The 22130-nt window shown below is 33.7% G+C and overlaps 1 protein-coding gene across 2 annotated transcripts in view; it reads left to right on the forward strand.

Annotated features, from left to right (window-relative positions):
- The window catches only part of LOC101739693 (jmjC domain-containing histone demethylation protein 1), a 38756-nt gene that overhangs the window by 5078 nt on the left and 11548 nt on the right, over positions 1-22130 (forward strand). For both annotated transcript variants that reach the window (XM_004928849.5, XM_021349714.2), the window contains exons 2-7: positions 978-1204; positions 6970-7081; positions 15665-15829; positions 19422-19557; positions 20223-20350; positions 21882-22031. In XM_004928849.5, the coding sequence (XP_004928906.1) occupies positions 978-1204; positions 6970-7081; positions 15665-15829; positions 19422-19557; positions 20223-20350; positions 21882-22031 (918 nt within the window). The remainder of the gene's footprint in view (positions 1-977; positions 1205-6969; positions 7082-15664; positions 15830-19421; positions 19558-20222; positions 20351-21881; positions 22032-22130) is intronic.

Below are 22130 nucleotides of genomic sequence, written 5' to 3' on the forward strand. Positions count from 1 at the left end.
TGTATATAGCAACATTTTGTTTCTAAGATGATATCACAGTAGGTAAATACACTTAAAGTAATTAAAAAAATGCAATGTTCTTAAGATTCGTCTTGAACTTTTCAGTCTAGTATAGCAGCTATTGAAGATATTTTCCAAAAAATAAATTAAGAGAACACAAATTAATAACAGTTTTTTCCGGTTGCTTTATTTAGTTTGTTTGAGAAGCACTCGAATACTTCTAGATCGATTTTATTAAAAATATGGTGTAAAACTTAAAACGACAGATGAGTCGACTATTATCAAAGCCGGCAATCTGACTTTTGGACAATGATTGGTAAATCAGAAAAATGAATTATTGACTTTGTATTCCATTGGCAGTCACAAAACTCTTCGGAACGACATCTTAGATAAATAACAGGTTAACCATTAACCTTTATTTAATGCAGGTTTTGAACCGTATTCTTTGAAGGAGACGATTAAGTATATTCAAATCAATCTGTATTGACATATCAATAAAAATTTTTTGTCCAAATGCACAGATTGCCACCTTTGATAATAGACGACTCAGATCCGATGTGTATTAATGATATAAGTAGTTTCAATAAATAGTTTTTTTTTTCAAAATCGTCCTTTACCTTACTTTAATTCTTGTTTAAGTTTTATTCTTGTTCTTGAGTTAAATATTATATCAATCAATTAAATAAATCTTATTTTTAAACATGGTCGCATAGGTAGGTATCTTTAATTCATTGGAACCAATAATAATTGTAAACTCTTGATTTAGAATAACTTTAGTATTTTTAAATTGCCGTGATAAGAACAACTCCGATTTCTAGTACAAGATTACTCCGAATACAAGAAAAATAATGCTCAAAATAACACTAGTGAAACGGCATTTAAGTTTTTTTTTTAATAAATCTTCGTAGAGTCATTTAATAATGTTTTTTGTATTTTTCTATTTCATTACTAATTTTACTAAATTCTTTAATTAACAGCGTGAACGCAAGCACAGGAAGCTTTACTCCGACGAGTGGGCGCTCGGCGATGATGAGGCGGAGGGCGGCCGGGGGTTTTCACTCGCCGATAAGTTGGAGAGTCAAAGATTCGAGCACACGGACGCAGTCCTGGAGATGCAGGGCACCGATCTCACTGTCACATACTTGCAGAAGAATGGTTTTACAACTCCCTTGCTGTTCAAAGAGAAAACTGGTCTAGGATTGAGGTAAGAGAGAAAGAGAGAGAGAGAGTATTCTTTATCGTACATCAACAAAATAAAGCGAAACATTAAATACAAAAAAGTACAATTAGCGGTCTTATCGGTAACAGCGATCTCTTCCAGGCAACCATCAGGTGGAAAAGAATCGTTTGGAAACTAATTACACGCGGTGTACCAATCAATTGAAATATATATACACATACATACATACATATAGAAATTCCTTTCATATATACATTTATAAATAAATATACATATAAATACACAATGTAACGTAATAATAATTTTGCTTTTTTACACATAAGAATAAACAATTGGTAAATGAGTACAAGAGGTAAATGAATTAATTTAAAAAAGATTATTGTCATTTCTAATAGGAACTATTAATAATACAAGCAAGTACCCGTAGTACTTTCTGACTTCGTTAAAACATAAATGAAAGTAATGAAGTTATTTTGTTGAAAAAAAAAAAACAATTTTGTCCGTCTCTGGCTTGCTTGCAACGATTTGAACGTGACTGATAAAGTTTAGTGTGTCGGTTAAATTGTTTCATACTTTAAATTTTCTTATTATTAATGTACTTAAACGTATATCGAAATACCGAATAATACGTAAGTTTTAATTACGCAATTATAAGGGACTTGCTGATGAGTTTACACATTATCATAATAAGTAACCACATTATAAGTAAACACATTATCATAAGTTACTTTAGTAACCTATTAATATTATATATCGTTTTATTAGTATACTAGCCGTACTCGCCCGCTTCGCTGGGCATTTAAAATTAACATTATTATTTATTGTCATTACTATTAGGGAGTCCAACACTCGTATAAATATTAGCCTATTCATTAAGTACATGTATTTTCTACATGGATACCAAGTTTCAAGTCAATCGAATGCATGGTTCAGTAGTTATAACGGAACATCCGTAAAAACCACTGTAGATTTATATATTTATTAGTCTTAAATATATACTCGTATATAGTAAGTATTTAGAAAGCAAGTATTAGAACAGTAACATGGTCTTTATAGTGATTCTTGTACCTTCTCTTTGTGTAGTTCATACGTAACGCCAAGTTTCCCGAGGGACCGCTCTGGCGGTATTATAACTTTATTCTCGTTACGAACTGAAATGATACATGTTATTATGTATACCCGATGGACGATATAGAATTGACAATTGAAGACATGAGTGGATGAAGGGGATATGATACAATTTGTTAATTTTGAGAAAACGGACAACAAACATATTTATCATATGAAATTTCTAAAAATAACCCTTAAACCCGAGGTTTTAAGGTCTTATATGGTTTATAAGCACATAACACTTTAATTCAATGTAAAAACTCAAAAATCTGAAAAAAATGTACTTAACCCTTTCATCCACTCATGTCTTCAATTATCAATGGTATTATCACGTGGAAAAATGTATCCAAAAACTGATTTGAGTTTTATTATAAATAGTTTGTAATATCGTCTTTAGGCTGGCAGATAGATAGGCAAAACGGTGCTATCAAAACCCGGCTATTGGAAACAGGATTTTTTAGTAATATTATTATGTCGACGAGATAAAAGAAAAAATGTACTGCGTAAAATAAATCAAAATTTTGAAGTGTCGGTTTTTAGTAAATATAACAATATACGTAATAGGTATATTTCATACATTTACCTAAAGTCACTGTGAAACGTCGGTAGCTTTAGTGGTATCTTAAGAACAAATTCGGTAGTGAAAGTGGAGTTGTACAAAAATAATTATAATACTACTCAATCACTTTCCTTTTATACTTTTCAAACGTTTGCTTTAATATCACCCAAAAACTATGGGACGTTTCTTTTTTCAAACGTACAAACCACTTTGAATGTTCTTCTATATAAAGTTTATGGAAAATGAAGGCTGTTTTTTTTTCCAATAGTGATTAGATCATCTCAATTAATTGCACTGTCAAAAAGAAAACATGATAACTTTGTTTACATTAACAACTGTTTTCATTAAACAATTTGTTCCTTTATCGTAATATCAATTTCATTACGACAATGTGTAAAACATTATTCGAACAACAATTATTAAAGTTAAGACGTAATCTTATAATAACAATATTATTAGATCTGAGTCAATAGGTTCGCAATAATAACGTAAGTAGTAATAATAGCTTGTTGAAATTGAAGTACATGTTTAATAATAACATCTAATACATAATAAGGTTTAAAAAATATTTCTAAAATAAATATTTAAAGTAACTAAGATTTGCAGTTGCAAACCATTCAAAAAGGTTCTTAATTCGACATGTTAGATTCTCAACAATAAAGAATTTTAAAGTCTTTTAAAAAATATATGAAAATGCTATTGTATGTTAGCTTAATGGAGAAATGTTCGAATAGTGAAAAAAAATGTATTTATCTTTATTTTGAAGTTGTGTATGAATGTAAGGATTCCTTAGTTTCGTACCAAAATATAATACTGCAAGACAAAACTTGAATACCAATACATACTTAATGATATATAAAAAATATGACACATTTTGAACCTCCTCATTTTTAATTGCTTTGTATATACAATAACTAAGTAATTCGATCAAACTTAGAAAATTGTGGGACTTGATAAAATTCTGTTAATACTAGCTGGCCCGGCAAACGTTATTTTGCCATATAAATTAGTTCTAAGAAAGATAAACAACCTAGATACCGACTGCAGCGCCATCTGCCGGGCTGATTTTTGAATCTAAACGATCCAGGGTGCTACCCAAACACATACAAAAAAATCATTCAAATCAGTCTAGCCGCTTAGGAAGAGTTTAGTGACAAACATACGCACACAATAAATATACATATATCTAAAGATTTAGTTGAAAAATACAGCCGCTCACGAAATAGTTCAAAAGTCTTAACGATCAAGGAAACATTACAGAGTCCCACGATAGGCGAGTTTGCTTCGAATTTAATCAACGCGTTTGTACACAGGCTTGTGAGAGGTTTTTATGATTACGGATGAAGATTTACTTTTGTTAAATGTCTTGTACGGTGTTTTTTGTATGTATTTGAAAGTTTTAAAGTCTGAAAGACAAAAAATCAGCATTTTATTCTTATTATTATTATTTTGACACATATAATTTAAAATATGTTTGGCTATAGGAATAAAAAAAAGGATCTCACGTACTGTGCAATCTCAATAGCAGAGCAAATTTATTTATTTATTCGCTTAGTCTTTTTGTTTAGTTATGTGAGTGAGAGATGAGAATCAAAGCTTAAACTTCGATTCTGGTGATGGTATCATTTTTTTTAATAAGTGAATCTACTAAATAAAAAACGTCTACTGCATTCATTGCGAGATGAAATTTAAATCGCTGCATGCATCAACAAAAAAAAAGTTGGAATGGATCCAAAAGAACGCACTGGTTCTCTGAAATTATCTTTGATCAAAAGTGCGTAATCATAATATCAATCATAATCGTATTGCACACGAATATGTTAGTAATATGGTTTAAAGAAAACCCTACGTAGTACGTTAACTAATGAATAAAGCAAATTAACAAATTACAATTTTAGTGCTTAAGTACTGTATTTTCTTATTTTTATAAAAAGCTAATCAAAAATACAGGCGAACATAGAAAAAAAGGAAAATAAAGAAAAGAAATATGTGAGTCGACTATTATCAAAGGTGGCAATCTGTGCATTTGGACAAAAAAAAAATTATTGATATGTCAATACAGATTGATTTGAATATAATCGTCTCCTTCAAAGAATACGGTTCAAAACCTGCATTAAATAAAGGTTAATAGTTAACCTGTTATTTATCTAAGATGTCGTTCCGAAGAGTTTTGTGACTGCCAATGGAATACAAAGTCAATAATTCGTTTTTCTGATTTACCAATCATTGTCCAAAAGTCAGATTGCCGGCTTTAATAATAGTCGACTCATGTATGGCAGTTTAGGCTTTTAATTTCATGCTAGAGGGGGGAAATCGAATACATAGTGACTAATGACGTCATTGTTCATGAATTTATACAAAACTTGCTTTGTCCGATGGTGTTTATGAAACTAAACACTTACATTGGAGAATTTGTTCAGAATATTTAAATTATTTTTGCAATAGAAGTTTTATACATTTATTTCAGTAAAATCTCACTAACACTTCGTTTTAATGAACGCGACATCAGTGAGCAACCCAATCATATTGCGGTTGTCATCGAGCGCTAACAAGTTTGTACTAAACACGGTTGGAAACATGTTGAAAACTAATTAACAATGTCAATGGTCTTTGTTTTTTTTATTGCTTAGACGGGTGAAATAGCTTAAGGCCCGTCTGGTGTTAAGCGGTTACCGGTGCTCACGGTTCTAAAGTATAATGGCGGTCCTACCTTTAAAACTAGAACGCATTACGCTTCGCGGCAGAACTAGGGCAGGGTGTCAATACCTAATCTTGCGGACTCACATGAGACCAGACTACCGCCATTGTATTTAGATTGCTCTTCGGTCTAAATCAAACAGAAAAAAAATTGGTTGCTTTCTTTGTATGTGTTCAACGCGATCTTAAATCTTTTCTTTTATCTAGTTGAAACTGTTTATTATAAAACCATCGGAGCAGGACCATCGCGAATCATTTTACTAAATTTGTACCTAATCTGTGTTTGAATAAACTTACTAGCATAATAATAGATATACATAATAGGGCATATGTGTCCTCATAGACTCCAAAACGGCTGGACCGATATCTTTGTAATTTTTAGGAAATCTTCAGATTGGTCTAACGGATGATCCTATAGATCTTAGAGATACTGTTTGGTAATTGATTGGATTAAACTGAAATCAAAGATCATACAACGAAGCGGGCCGGGCTTGTCTAGTATTGAAAATTGAAATGAAACGCCTAAAGTTCATAAGCACTCGCACTGACGAAGCAATATTTGCGTACAGTGGATGGATATTCTTGATAACAGTTTGACTAATTGATCGAAATTCGCTTGTATACGTCGCCGGTGGTCAAAAAAATGTAGTAAAATAGTAGCTGTATTACAAGCCGTGCAACTTTGATTTTAATAATAATGTATAAATAAATCCATTTAACCTTACAAAATGAATTTCGTAAGCTTAGCTCTAGACCTTTTTTGATTGATATAAAAAACACAATTATGAATTATACTTGGCTACGCACTATGTAGGTAGGTACGCGTACTGATTTATGTATAAAATTTATAGCTTTATAGCTTTTTGAAAATTGATGCACGATGCATGATGGTTTAATGATGAAAATATAAATAAGACGTAATGAATACGGCCAAAGTTGTACAATATTTATCTACTGGAAATATATTGTTACGCCGGTAAGAGTAACGCCTTCTATCGCCGAATAGTCGAACGAACATCGAAGGATCTAGTAGCAATTAGAACGCTCGAGAAGTACAACGCCATCGATTGTCAGATAGCGGAAACACAAACTCGAAACCTGTGGAATATTTTCGATAATTCTAGGGATGTGGTATCGGCTATAGAAGCGTTGCAGAGATGGCACACAGTTAATTAGCAATCGGAACTACTCGAAGCGAAATAGCGAACGAATCACCTGAAGCGAAGCGGAAGAAGCGAATTGAGAATTTTAAAGTGTTTTAAGTGTTCTAAGCGTTGAATACAGTGTTAACTTGTAATTCGGTAGAATTTTATTTATCCTGAACCCTAGCGCATAACAATATTGTGTATAAGTTAGTAGTGAGTTATATCAAGTAGATGCTGAACGTAAACATTGTTTATTTACATATTTCTGTTTGTTTCAGAGTACCGACGAGTAATTTCACTGTGAACGATGTGCGCATGTGCGTCGGTTCGCGCCGTATTCTCGACGTAATGGATGTCAACACACAGAAAAACATCGAGATGACCATGAAGGTAATGCAGGCGAAAACAGTTGATAGCTTCTACTCTATGTATTTAGAAATAGAAGGTTGGATGCAAAAAATTTCGATAACTTTAACTTTTATATGTGTCTCTTGACCGCTCGTCTTGAGATTTGAGATGTCACACGTAGTGCTAGTGGTTTCCGGCGCCCATACATGTCGCTGTTTTGTTTTGCCTACCTATTGCTAGTAGTAACCTTGAGGGGTTATGCTAGTCCCACCGGACGTACAGACGAGCTCGCGGGGCTCAGCTTGAAGATTTTGCTAACGCTAGCCCTAGCCAGAGCAGTGCTTCGCTGATACTCATAGCAATTTGAATGCCACACAAACTGAAACAACCGCTGAGGCGTCAGCAATATTCAGGACTGTGGCACCGGTCCGTGCAGAACAATCCAATCCTTGAACTAAAACACAAAATGAACATTTGTAGATTTGTTTGCTTATTCGTCTTTTATGTTTTAGACATAGTATCATCTGTTGAGTTTTATGCAGCGTTATAGCGATCGATCAGAGAAATAAAAAGAATTGTTTTAATCAGCCATCACGGAGTACTTTTTATTTAGTTACCATAGAGCAGTGTAGATTATACAGATTCATGTTCCACAGACTAGTGTTACAAACTATTCTTTAACAAATATTCCAACACCCCCCTTCGATGACAAGTTTCTTTAAACTCAAATCTTATTTAACTAAAATTATAAATGTATAAACTTGCCATCGGACAACATAAAACAATATTAATACTACTGTCTCACTCACAGCTTATTTAACAATTATATACTTGAAATAATCATCCAGTACAACCAAGTTACACATACATTGCAAATTAAAGAACTTTAACAATGTATCTTATCTAATATTAATCTACACATTAATGTTTACGTTTCAAATATCTTTCATTACTTTAGTAACAAACTTCTAAAAAATACAAACTTTTCTTTGCATAAAGATTTTGTACAAATATCAGCAATATTTTTATCAGATGACACATATTCAATATCTAATACATTATTCCTCACCAAGTCCTTAATATAGTGCATCCTTATATCAATATGCTTACTCCTTTTAGAGTTTTCATTTGACTTCGCTAAACATATTGCTCCCTTATTATCCATAAATAAAGTCAATTTACATTCATATCCAAAATCACACAGTACACCTTTCAAATACACTAACTCTTGAGCACAACAAGCACTAGCAATGTACTCTGATTCTGCTGTCGATAATGCAACACAACTTTGTTTTCTAGAGTACCAAAATACAGGATTATCACTACACATTATGATACCCCCACTGACACTTTTGCGATCAACAATATCACCTGCCCAATCAGAGTCTGAATATGCACATAAATCCACATCTAGATTATTCCTTTTTTGAAAAACTAACATTTTGTCTTTTGTAGCTTTTAGGTATTGCAGAATTCTCTTTCCAGCTTTCCAAGTCTGTTGAGTAGGACAGTCTAGGTATCTGCTAAGATATGATACAGCAAACTGCAGATCTGGTCTGGACATAGTAGCCAAATACATTATGCTTCCTATGAGTTGTCGATATGGTACATCAATAATCTTCTCATTTTTGTTTATTTGAAAATTTACCTCCATAGGTGTTCCTATACCTTTACATTCTGACATTCCAAATTTTTCTAGTATCTTCTCAATTATCTTTTCTTGTTTAATCGTTAATTTACTTTCTTCCTGTTTAATTTCCATACCAAGATATTTCTCAATCTGTCCTAAATCTTTAGCTTTAAATTCTTGCTTCAATTTATTAATAATTTTTTCTGTATCCTTTTCCATTCCAATTAATAAAATATCATCTACAAATATTATAAGCCATATATTTTTATCTGTGTATAGACAACAATCATGTAATGACTGTATCAATCCATTCTTTCTTGCAAATTCATCAAATCTCATGTTCCAGCATTTAGGGCTTTCTTTTAATCCATACAATGCTCTCTTTAACCTCAAAACTATTCCATCTTTGTTTTCTTTGCCTTTGGGTATTTTTATATAAACTTCACTATCAAGAAATCCATTGAGAAAGGCTGTAGGAATATCCAATTGCCTTAATTTGTATCCTTCTTGGATAGCTTTTACAAAAAATGCTCTTATCGTAGACATTCTTACTACAGGACTGTAGAATATTTCATTCTCATAATTTTTTATTTGAAAACCTCGAGCGACTAATCTGGCTTTCTTAGTGCCATCGTCTTTCGTTCTAAAAACCCACTTAGTGTCTATAGCTATTTTCCTTTCGGTAGTTTAGTCTCTTCCCAGCTTTGTAAGTTCTCAAGTGCTGCTAATTCCTTATGTATAGCTTCTTTCCATGAAACTTCTTTTATCGCTTCTTCATAGCTTTCTGGGTCATTACACACTAAGTAACAATATGCTGTGTACGTCCCAAAATTCTTTAGATAATCAGGTTGCTTTATTATCCTTCCTGATCTAGTTCTTTTTGTGTCTGTCTCTTCATTTTTCTGTATTACTTTTTCTTCCTCAATTTTATTTTTATCATTGCACATAACTTCATTTTGTGTGTCCTCTTCTGGTAAATAAATATAGTTGTTATTTTTAATACTGTTTTTATGTTCATAGTACTTTTCATCAAACTTGACATCTCTGCAGAATATTATTTCTGTTGTTTTTGGATTCCATAATCTATAACCTTGTTTGCCATAGCCAACCATAATGGCTTCTTCAGCTCTATTATCTAATTTCTTATTCTGTGGGACACACGTATACCATGCTTTAGAACCAAATACCTTTAACTTGTTCAAGTTAACATTTTCTAGTCCGTAGTATATTTCAGCTGGTATCTTATACTTTATAGATCTTGATGGGCATCGATTCAATTGATATGCTGCACACATTATAGCCTCAGACCACAAATATTTAGGTAATCCAGTTTCACTTAATAAAGTTCTTGACTTATCTAGTAATGTTCTGTTTAGCCTCTCTGCCACACCATTTTGTTGTGGTGTGTAAGGTTGACTATACTCTATTATAATTCCATTTTCCATACAAAATTGCTTCAAACAGCCAGCGGTGAACTCTCCACCATTATCACATCTTATGCGTTTAACTTTAGTTTCCTTTTGTCTTTCTAACTCCTTTATATGATTTATTAAATTTCTTGTGGCTTCAGATTTATTCTTTAATAGATAAACAGTCACAAAATGAGAAAAATCATCAGTTATGGTCTGGTAATATTGTTTTTCATCATAAGAAATTGGTGATACAGGACCTCCAATATCTGTATGCAATAATTCTCCTATTTTTCTACTTCTTGGCCTGTCAACTGGATAGAATGGTAAACGAGTAGATTTTCCCTTCATGCAAGGACCACATGTTTCATCAGACACAGGTAAACCCATAATTTTTAATGATTTCCTATTTAAGTGTCCGAGACGTTGGTGCCAAATATTTTTGTCTTGCTGTACACTTGAGTTCGCTTCTTCTATTAGTATTATTTCGCCTTGTACTATATATAAACCATTTCTATCTGAACATTTTAAGACTTTTCTTCCATTTATTATGTGTGCTCCAAATTTTGTAAAAACAACTTTATTTCCTTTCATATTTAAGTTTCTTACAGATATTATATTATGATAAATCCCTGGGACCATTAACGCTTCTATATTTATAGTATTATTATTTTTATCTCTTATGGTTATCTTTCCTTTCTTGTCAGCCTCTAATATTTCTCCATTTGCAATCTTAATTTTTATTTTATCTGGTAGTTTTTTAATTTCATACATGTATTTCTCTAATTCTTCCTTGATAAGATTTTCTGTAGCTCCTGAATCTATTATAAATTCTATAAATTTGTCTTCTCTACTTAGATTACACTCCGTTATTGCTAGAAAATTATATTTATTCTCTGGGATGCTTTCTGTCATATTATTTTGTTCTCCAGTTCTGTTTTTACCACATATACCTTTATTATTAATGTTTCTCCTTGAATAGCCACGACCTCTGCTTCTACATTCACGTGCAAAATGGCCCTTTTTGTGGCAACGATAACATTCTACACTTGAGGCAGTAAAACTTACAATCATTCTTTGTATCATTATACTCTTCACCTTTATTATTCAGTTTGAGTTCTTCGTCCAATAACCGAGCCTTGACAAACTCCATGTCAATTTTATCTGCAGACATTGTTTCAATAGCAGTTATCACTGTGTTGTACTTTTCCGACATACCCGTCAGCAAATAACATATTTTATCTTCTTCATCCATCTTTTTATCAATATTTTCTATTTCTCTAATCAGACTTTCAAATCTCATGAAATAGTCTTCCAATTTATCATCCCTCAGCTTAAGAGACAATAACTTTCTTCGCAAGTGTAATTTAGTGAAAATACCTTTTCTCTCAAAAACTTTATCCAGACTGGCTAACATTGTGTAGCTAGTTGTTGCATCTTTTATGATGTCCAAGTACTTATCGGGTACACATTTTACTATTAAGGCTTTTGCAGCCGCATCAGCAGTTTTTTGTTTTAATTCTATAACGCCACTTGACGCTACCTCTAACAAAGATTTTTCGTCTAATAGACATCTCAGTCGAAACTTCCAGCTATTGTAATTTTCCACGTTAAGTTGTGGGTAATAATTTATGGCGTTTGTTACTGGAACTGTTGACGCCATTTTTTTTTTGTTTTTTGTTTTTTACCAAAATATTTCGAACAATGGACACTATTATTTTTACATTATATTCCAACTTGTACTACTTTTCTCACCTTGCGAAATTTCTAGGCACTTTGGGTACTCTGGGCCCATAACCTGTTGAGTTTTATGCAGCGTTATAGCGATCGATCAGAGAAATAAAAAGAATTGTTTTAATCAGCCATCACGGAGTACTTTTTATTTAGTTACCATAGAGCAGTGTAGATTATACAGATTCATGTTCCACAGACTAGTGTTACAAACTATTCTTTAACAAATATTCCAACATCATCATCAACGAATGTTAACATTTCGACAAACACAAGTTTGATATCGGATACTTTTTGTTTTTTTATTTTATTTTGATTCTCGATCGTATTTTTCCACATCGAACAAACAACAAATACATTATGAAATCAGCTACCCGACTGTTTTGAATAACTAAATTTGAATTTTCACGCGCTCCACACAGATAATGTAAAAATTTTATAAATCGCTCTCTTAGATTTTCATGACAGCAATGTTTATGACCGTCTATTAAAATACAAAAAAAAATCTATACAATGTTTTAAAGTGTCTATTGTTATATGTCATTGTTTTTTAAACATACAAAGTAGAAACATTATAATATATGGAAGGAAAACTCTATGATGTTAGAATAAACTTATTCATACGTCCGTCTCATTAAGTCTCATTCCTCGGATCTGACGGTCCTGAACGCGATCTTTCAGATGCCCCTCACCCTTATATTGTTGCGTCATCTTCACTTATTTCCTGCGACATGCAACGTGTTGTACTTTTATTATATTTATACATATATGTATTATATTTCTTGACAATACATATATTTACTACGAGTATATGTCTTGACAGCGTATCGAACTTTGTAAAGGATATTTCATACAGAACCCTTTTACAAAAAATGCTCTGTTCCGGTCGGTATTCTGGTTTTTTTGTTTTATTAAGGTTTTTAATTCTTTCGTTTCTGGAATTCGACCTTAATTCTTTCAAATCAAATCAAGTCAAATCAAAAAAGTTTTATTCAACATAAATGAAAGTACATACTTGTTGAACGTCAAAAGAATTACCGCCAATTCACAAGAATTAGCCTCCGTCCTGAGAAGAATTGGCAAGAAACTCAGCGGGCATGTTTTTTTTTTATGCATAAGGATATTTAAAACTTCAAAATGTTTTCGTATTGAAACATTTCAAAAGCTCCGGGAAAGTAATTTTTATATGGAAATTTAATTGTGTTAACGTATTTTTGAACAAGTTGTAAGAATCACTGATTTTTTTCACTTTGTTACATAAACTCATTTTAGGATTCCGTAGAAAATGTTAAAAAAAACGCAGCCCTTATAATTTGTTATACCGTATATTTCCATTCTATAGAAAAATTTACTTTGAGATCATTGGCAAGAAATTCGGAGGAAATGCGTATTATATAAAGCGTCACATAATGGAGTAAAGTATTTACGAAAAATAATTAGGGTTGGCATGTTTTTTATCATTCATTGCTTGACGTGGGTAGACGAGGTGGGTGTGAGTCCATAGACATCAGAACGTGAAGGCCGCCGCTTACTCAGCTATCAGTGTCATAGATAATACACATAAATTAGTTATAGATAAGCAACTCAAGCACTCAACAAAAATGTTTACGGGCGTCGGCCACTAGATGGCTTCGCTTTGATTAGTTTATCATTGCTCCGGTAGATGACAGTAGCATATTACCTATCCTATATTTTATTTTTAATGAAGGATTTTGTAAATATTCAGAAACCACAAATAAAATTTAATCAATTTGTCTATAACAAATAAAGACCTGTATGATTTATTAATTTTCTATTATCTGTGTTTAGTTGTACAATAATTAAATGCTTTAACTTTAGCAACATATAAGTTTAGGGCCATCCACACAAAAAAATATTTGTCTCAAAGTATCGCAGTTTCAGGGGCCTGATCAGTGTTACAAGGAAACAATAAATTCACATTTTTCGGGAATAGACAAACATGAACACCATTAATCAGAATAAAAGGTGGTTATGTATAAAAATATCTAAAGTGTCATAAATAATTATAAAATAATAAAATGGCTATAATGGATGTTAATTAAATTAAAACAATCACCCAATCACTATTCTTGTGAAATAGTGACGATTGTGGAATTGTGAAATAGTGACCTATAAATTAATAATATTTGAATTAATCATCGTGCGTTAGTATATCACCGTCAAAGGATCGTATGCTAGCTACCCTAACTTCCTGCTTTCTGGCAAAAAAACTAGATAGATCAATATTGCAAGAAATAAAAAAAAAGTACTGTCCTTTCCTTTATTAATGCTAAGTTTTATTGTTTATTGTATTGTAAACTCCTTGTTTGAAACCGTAAAATGAATATAAGCCACGTGATAATCAATTTATGTCAGTCTATTTTTAAACTAGCTATCAAGAATTTTTCATATAAAAGATTAGGCTGTATGGTATGACACCTTTGCCTTTCCAGTTGGAAAAATAAAACTATTACTCAAGAATTTTTCTTTTCTCGTGCTATAACTATTCTTAAAATAAGCAAATCTTCTCCCTTAAATAACTCTCTTAACTGACAATTAATTCCTTTACTACATTTTGATGTTGCAAAAATGCACAATTTTTAAAAGTTGTTTTTAATGACCGATTTTGCTGATCTGCGCCTAAGCCTGTATATTAAGAAGCAAAATGGCTTGTTTTTTTAGAGTAATTAGTTGCGTTTCATGTTTTTTTTATAGCTCACGGACCACCTGGTGTTAAGCGGATACCGGAGTCCATAGAAATCTACAACGTAAATGCCGCCACATACCTTGAGATATAAGTTCTAAGGTCTCAGTATAGTTACGTCGCAGTAATGCGCATTACTGCTTCACGGCAGAAATAGGCATGTTGGTGGTACCTACCCGTGCAAACTCACAAGAGGTCCTACCATCAGTAATTACGCAAATTATAAAATAAATAAATATTTACAATTAATTAAAATTTAAGCTGTGCTAACTGTTGCCCGGTAAACGAATAAAAAATAGTATCTTAACATACAAACGCTGGGGTCAGTTATAACAGAACCGTCCGCACTGCCATCTTATTTGTTTCAAACCATACGTAAACTGTAAAATTAAGCCTTGGGACATAGTAACGAACTTAAGTTTTTAAACTTTTTTTTCCCCTACCTATTCGCTGGTAACCCAAGAAACTATTCCAGCTACGCCCGGACGGGCAGGCTGCTCAAACGCTCAACCTCAGAGAATTTGCTAACACTAGCCCTAGCAAGAGCAGTGCTTCGCAGAATCTACCATCGGATCGGAATCGCGACCCACTGAGATCTGGCGAGAAACTCAGTGGGCTGTCCCTATGGGGTTTTTCAACCTACACGTCCTTGTCCTTCAGATGTATATACTTCATAAAAAATGCTGATAGCATATAGATATTGCTTCAACATTGAATTAATAAAAAAAGGAGATAGTATTGTTGTTCGGCTTAACAATTTGATAGTAAACTAAACTGCCATTGTTTATTTAGAATCTGCAATTTAAAACTGAACAACATTTAATGAACATTTTGAAGTGAAAAAAAGTTAAGCATAATTTCGGCTTATATTGATTAAAATAAACTCAATTTGTTACCTGGTTTTCGTGACTAAGCCGGATACTTTTTATAGTTCTTCAAACATCGTCAATAGAGATAACTTATTATATAAATTTTCATTGATAAAATAACAAACTAAATATTTAAGTATTCTCACAATGCTTTTCTTTATTAAATTTCAGCTCTATTATTAAACGCTATGACTTACGGTGACTATAAATAACCGTAATATTTAATATATAGTGTATGTTTTTAGTAACGTATGTATTATAGGTGACTTTTTTTTTAAATAGGATTGGCAGCGTTACTATGACGATCCGAACAAAGAGCGTCTCTTGAACGTAATCTCTCTGGAGTTTTCGCACACTCGCCTCGAGAACTACGTGCAAGCTCCGCGTATTGTACGCCTGATAGATTGGGTCGATACCGTCTGGCCTCGACATTTGAAGGATCAACAGGTAAGTTTAAAACTATTTACGTGAATTTTGTACTTTAGTTAAAAATGCTTTTATTCTGTGTGCCGAGTTTCGACCTCAAGTGATCTCAATATCGAATACCGAAAAGTAGAGAATTAAATTTATAGCCGACGCGTCTTTTTGGTTTGGTTTGTACGCGATCGATCTATAGGAAGCCAAGCTTAATTAATTCTATTGAATATAGGATCGGTGGGGGAGTGAGCTTGTTAGCAAAGTTTATTATTCATAATAAATTGCAAATGATAAAAGATTCAGCTACGCGAATCGATAACCAGCTTTCTGTAATGAATTCAATTGGTTTGAACGTATCAACCATAAAATGTATGTGTAAATTTAACATCATAAACGTCCCTGCGTCCGATACATGAGCAAATCTTCCGTTGCACGCGTATTTGGATACGATGAACTTTACGACTAGCATAAGTTTTCTTCATAAACGATTTTACATAATTTTGCCCGTGCTAATTTATGTACACTGAACATAAAAAATAAAAATCAACCGTAATTAAAAAAAAAAAGATTCTTTTCCTTTAAATAGCAGTCTGACATATATTATGGGAAATCTATAACTTAACTACAACATAAACAGGGACGTCTTAAACTAGGATGGGGCCCTTGGGCACACAAGAATTTGAGGCCCTTTTGGAAAGTAAAAAAAGCGAATTATAATAACATTTTTTTACTGAGTATGACCATTTATTATAGGTAATCAAATACAGTATGATATAATATATCATTATCGATATTAATGTTTTTTGGTTACGATTTCGATAACGGTTTCTTTCTGGATTTCTGTTGAGCAAAATCTTCTGTTATAGGCATAGTATATGCCTTGTAAATACCTTCTGATTACTGATTTCTGAAAAAAGTGTAATGTGCCCGACAAAAATGTTTTGAGAATAAACGTGTGAGAGAAATTGTCGGTCTTTCGGGGCCCCCCTGAGAATGGGGGCCCTGGGCACGGGCCCCGTGTGCCCTTATGGTAAAGACGGTATTGAACATAAATGTAGGTTTTAGACACAAAATTTAAAAAAAAAACTGTTAATGTGTTCATATTTAATACCGACACAATTTTTTCGAGATACAAAAAGCGAGTCACCATTCCTTAATATTAATTCTGAAGGAAACATCACCATGAATACGATTACGTAAATCAAGGGACCGATTATACTGACTAAATGAATTGAAACGACGTGTATTTGCATTTTGTTCATAAGTTTGACTGACTGACTGGTGGTAGGACCTCTTGTGAGTCCGCGCGGATAGGTACCACCACCCTGCCTATTTCTGCCGTGAAGTAGTAATGCGTTTCGGTTTGAAGGGTGGGGCAGCGGTTGTAACTATACTGAGACCTTAGAACTTACATCTCAAGGTGGGTGGCGCATTTACTGGGTCTGCGGAGGGACTTCGGTTCCCTCTGTATTTTATACCGTATGTTCCATGGGGAGTGCTCTGAGGAATTGTTCGAGATGATACCAGCATCTCGTTTTTACCATCGCACCGCCCGCAACCGGAGTAGAGTTCATCCATACTACCTGGAGCCACTGCGGTCATCCACAGTGCGTTTCCAGAGATCTTTTTTGCCACGTACCATCCGGCTATGGAATGAGCTCCCCTCCTCGGTGTTTCCCGAGCGCTATGACATGTCCTTCTTCAAACGAGGCTTGTGGAGAGTATTGAGCGGCAGGCAGCTGCTTGGCTCTGCCCCTGGCATTGCTGAAGTCCATGGGCGACGGTAACCACTCCCCATCAGGTGGGCCGTATGCCCGTCTGCCTACAAAGGCAATAAAAAAAAAAAAATTACTTTGTAGATGTCTATGGGCTCCAGTAACCACTTAACACCAGGTGGGCTGTGAGCTCGTCCACCCATCTTAGCAATAAAAAAAAAGTCTCAGTATTAAGACAAACCGGTTATTCAATAGGCGTACGTAGATGCAACTAACTGTGTTTATAATATTTGATTAAAATTTGGCTCATCTTACACGATTAAACGAATTGTTTAAATTGCCCTCTTATATATAAATTTTTACCATATTTTATTTAAGGAGAAAATAAAATAAAAATATTCTTAATGACTGTTTTGCTCGTTCATACTTAATTACCAAATACTTTGTTGTTCTAAATTACACTAGAACAGCCATGATTTAATTTCCTAAACAATTGCAAAGCTCTAATAAGTTAGAAAATTTATAGCGTGATATCAAAAATGCAGTAGACGATTGATAACTCGTTCATTGTTTATTATAATCACGGGCATTATGAGATGTCATTTTTCGAATATTTTGAATATGAAATGTACGAGGTTAACTTGACTTGAATTGCAAAAAAAAAAGTTGTATTTAAAAAAAATTGATATGGATGTTACGAAAAAGTATGTCATAAAGTCGATATTCAATAAAAGGGAAATCGTGCCAATGCTTCATGTAAATTTTGTTATGTATATAAAGTTCAATGATCTAAACTTAAAAAATATTGTTTTCAATTCTTTGAATCGCAATGTATTGTTTACGGAAACCGTTATAATACGCTCTATTTTTCGTTGCGTCCCCCTCTGCATCAATCTTAATATCATGAATACGTCCCCTATTTTATGTTTGTTTAGCGTGCGTCTTAAATGAAAACCTCCTCGATGACATGAATGCTGTCAACACTGCTAACAAGTGGCGACGTCTGATCACTAATTAACCCACTTTACACGATACATATGATTTTCAGATAAAACTATGTTTGCATCCAAAAATAAAAAGTGATTTAATGGTTTACAGTTTCACATAACCAAAACAAAATATATGAAATGCCAGTTTGATATAAAATACGTGCTATATTAAAATAATGATATGACATTTAGAAATTTAAAAAAAACATGTATTGTAGTATTAGATGAATTAAGTAGCAAACAATGTACTTTATGTTTTTACATTAAACACATTTGTCAGCATGATAATACGCGGTATAATGAATTATCAATATAGGAATAAGCTGAGGCAAAACAGTACAGTATTTTTTCTATTGTATTTGTCAACCGACTTTTTAGGGTTTTATAAACAAACTATATTCGGAAACAGTTTTTTCCTACTTTCTCAGAAAAGAAATTCAGAAACAAGAGAGAAAATTTAATATACAAAATTAATGTAACCTTGAGCTGTCAGGGACTACTATTGACATCATAAGATTATAAGGTGTTGAATAGAAATAAATAATAGTTTAAAAAAACTAACAAAATACGCTTTTATTGAAAATCCAACTAAAATATAGAATTTTTTTTTTAATAATTTCGAATTAAAAATAGTGTAAGGAAAAATGTTTTAATTGTAAAAAAAGCGTGGGGTGCATGATATCAGTAGTTTTAAATATTTTATGAACAGATATGAGTAAAAAGGTTATTTTGATAATATCCTGAAAAGCACCCCACGCTTTTTTACAATAAAATCATTTTTTCTTACATTATTTTTGATTCAAATCTATTAACATTTATTTTCTATTTTTTAGGTGGATATTCTATACAAACATACATACATACGTCTGAAGCTAATAAAACCGTATTAAAAATGGGATATTTTAATTATTTTTCCAGACTGAATCTACAAACGCACTCGATGACATGATGTACCCAAAAGTCCAGAAGTACTGCCTTATGTCTGTGAAGGGATGTTACACAGATTTCCACATTGATTTTGGCGGGACTTCCGTCTGGTATCACATTTTGAGAGGTGAGAACTACTAAGACTAAACTTGAAGTCGTCGTGGCCTAAAGGATAAGACGTCCGGTGCATTCGCGCTGAAGCTATGCAACGGTGTTCGAATCCAGCAGGCGGGTACCAATTTTTCTAATGAAATACGTACTCAACAAATGTTCACGATTGATTTCCACGGTGAAGGAATAACATCATGTAACAAAAATGAGACCCGCAAAATTATAATTTGCGTAATTACTGGTGGTAGGACCACTTGTCCGCGCGTGTAGGTGCCACCACCCCGTCTATTTCTGTCGTAAAGCAATAATGCGTTTCGGTTTGAAGGGTGGGGCAGCCGTTGTAACTATACTTTAAACCTTAGAACTTATATCTCAAGGTGGGTGGCGCATTTGCGTTGTAGATGTGTATGGGCTCCAGTAACCACTTAACACCAGGTGGGCTGTGAGCTCTTCCACCCATCTAAGTAATAAAAAAAATAAAAAAATAAGATGCTTTTAAAAAAACAATAGCGTATTAAATACTCTGTTCATAACTATAAATAAATGCGAAACAATAGATCCTAAATTTATTTTTTAATTTATTAATTCGAGTTTTTTATTTCGAAATTTATTTTTAACTTTTAAGATTTAACTTTGATTTGAGAGGAAAGCATGGGAATTCAATTAAATGCATTTTTTTAGGTGCAAAGGTGTTTTGGCTTATTCCACCAACTGAAAAGAATCTGCAACTCTATGAAAAGTGGGTTCTGTCCGGCAAGCAGTCTGATGTTTTCTTTGGTGACACAGTCGAGAAATGCATCAGAGTTCATGTATGTATTTGATTTTTTCAAGTAAAAGGTATTATTGATTGACTTCTTTTGTTTGATATTAAATGTGAATACACAAGTAAGTAGGTATACTTATTGTGTTTATGATGCGGTGAGCTTTATTGTGACTAATGATGATCAACTGAAGTTTAATTTGAATTACAATATCTCATTTCTCCCTTTGTATTTGTAATCAGATAATTTAAATTAGGTATATTTTTAATAGATTCTTATCATATAAATAATCTCAAAATTTTACAAATTTTTTTTTTTTTTTTTTTTTTTTATTGCCTTTGTAGGCAGACGGGCATACGGCCCACCTGATGGTGAGTGGTTACCGTCGCCCATGGACTTCAGCAATGCCAGGGGCAGAGCCAAGCCGCTGCCTACCGCTTAATACTCTCCACAAGCCTCGTTTGAAGAAGGACATGTCATAGCGCTCGGGAAACACCGAGGAGGGGAGCTCATTCCATAGCCGGATGGTACGTGGCAAAAAAGATCTCTGGAAACGCACTGTGGATGACCGCAGTGGCTCCAGGTAGTATGGATGAACTCTACTCCGGTGGCGGGCGGTGCGATGGTAAAAACGAGATGTTGGTATCATCTCGAACAATTCCTCAGAGCACTCCCCATGGAACATACGGTATAAAATACAGAGGGAACCGAAGTCCCTCCGCAGACCCAGAGGCTCCAAACGATCCGAGAGAATGGGATTATCGACAATCCGAACGGCCCTCCTCTGTATGGAGTCAAATGGAAGAAGCTGGTATTTGGGAGCCCCGGCCCAGAGATGGGAGCAGTACTCCATGCGAGGCCGGACTTGTGCTTTATAAAGCAAAAGTCTTTGTCCAGGCGTGAAGTACCGCTTCGCTCTGTTGAGGACTCCCAGCATTTTGGACGCCATCTTGGCTTTGCCTTCCAAATGACTCCGAAACTGGACATCGCTCGAAACGTCGACCCCAAGTATCCCGATACTCTCGGAAGGTTGCAGGGATACTCCTTGGAATTGCGGCGCCATGACAAAGGGGTCCTTCTTCGCAGTGAACGCGCAAACTTGTGTCTTTATCGGGTTGAATTGAACCAAGTTCAATTCACCCCATTCGGAGACTCGCCCCAGAGAGTTCTCCACTTCAGACACAAGTTTTGATCGTCTCTCTTGCACCACGCTCCGAGAGAGACTCTGATGGCCGATATATCGCGCATCCCCCGTGCTATCATCTGCATAGCAATGCATGCCATCAATAGACAGCATGTCATTGACATACAGGATGAAAAGCGTGAAATATTGAATTAAAATAATTGACTCTGTTTAAAGCTTCAAGCCGGCCACACATTCTTTATTCAAAATTTTACAAATATTGAATTAAAATAATTGACTCTGTTTAAAGCTTCAAGCCGGCCACACATTCTTTATTCAAAATTTTACAAATATTGAATTAAAATAATTGACTCTGTTTAAAGCTTCAAGTCGGCCACACATTCTTTATTCAAAATTTTACAAATATTGAATTAAAATAATTGACTCTGTTTAAAGCTGCAAGCGGGCCACACCTTCTTTATTCCGACGGGATGGATACACGCGGTGTACACTCCGAGCGACTCCCTTGTGTTTGGTGGAAATTTCCTTCATCAGTTTGGCATTGAAAAACAGTTGAAAATCGCACAAGTCGAAGACGTAACTAAGGTTTGTGTTTATCTCATGCAATAAAGTAATTTTTATGTTTAAAAAAACTGCTTATTAAAAACTATTGTTTCAAACGGTTTCGAACAATATATGTATTGT

Source organism: Bombyx mori, chromosome 16 (genome assembly GCF_030269925.1).
Source record: "Bombyx mori chromosome 16, ASM3026992v2".
Lineage (NCBI taxonomy): Eukaryota > Metazoa > Arthropoda > Insecta > Lepidoptera > Bombycidae > Bombyx > Bombyx mori.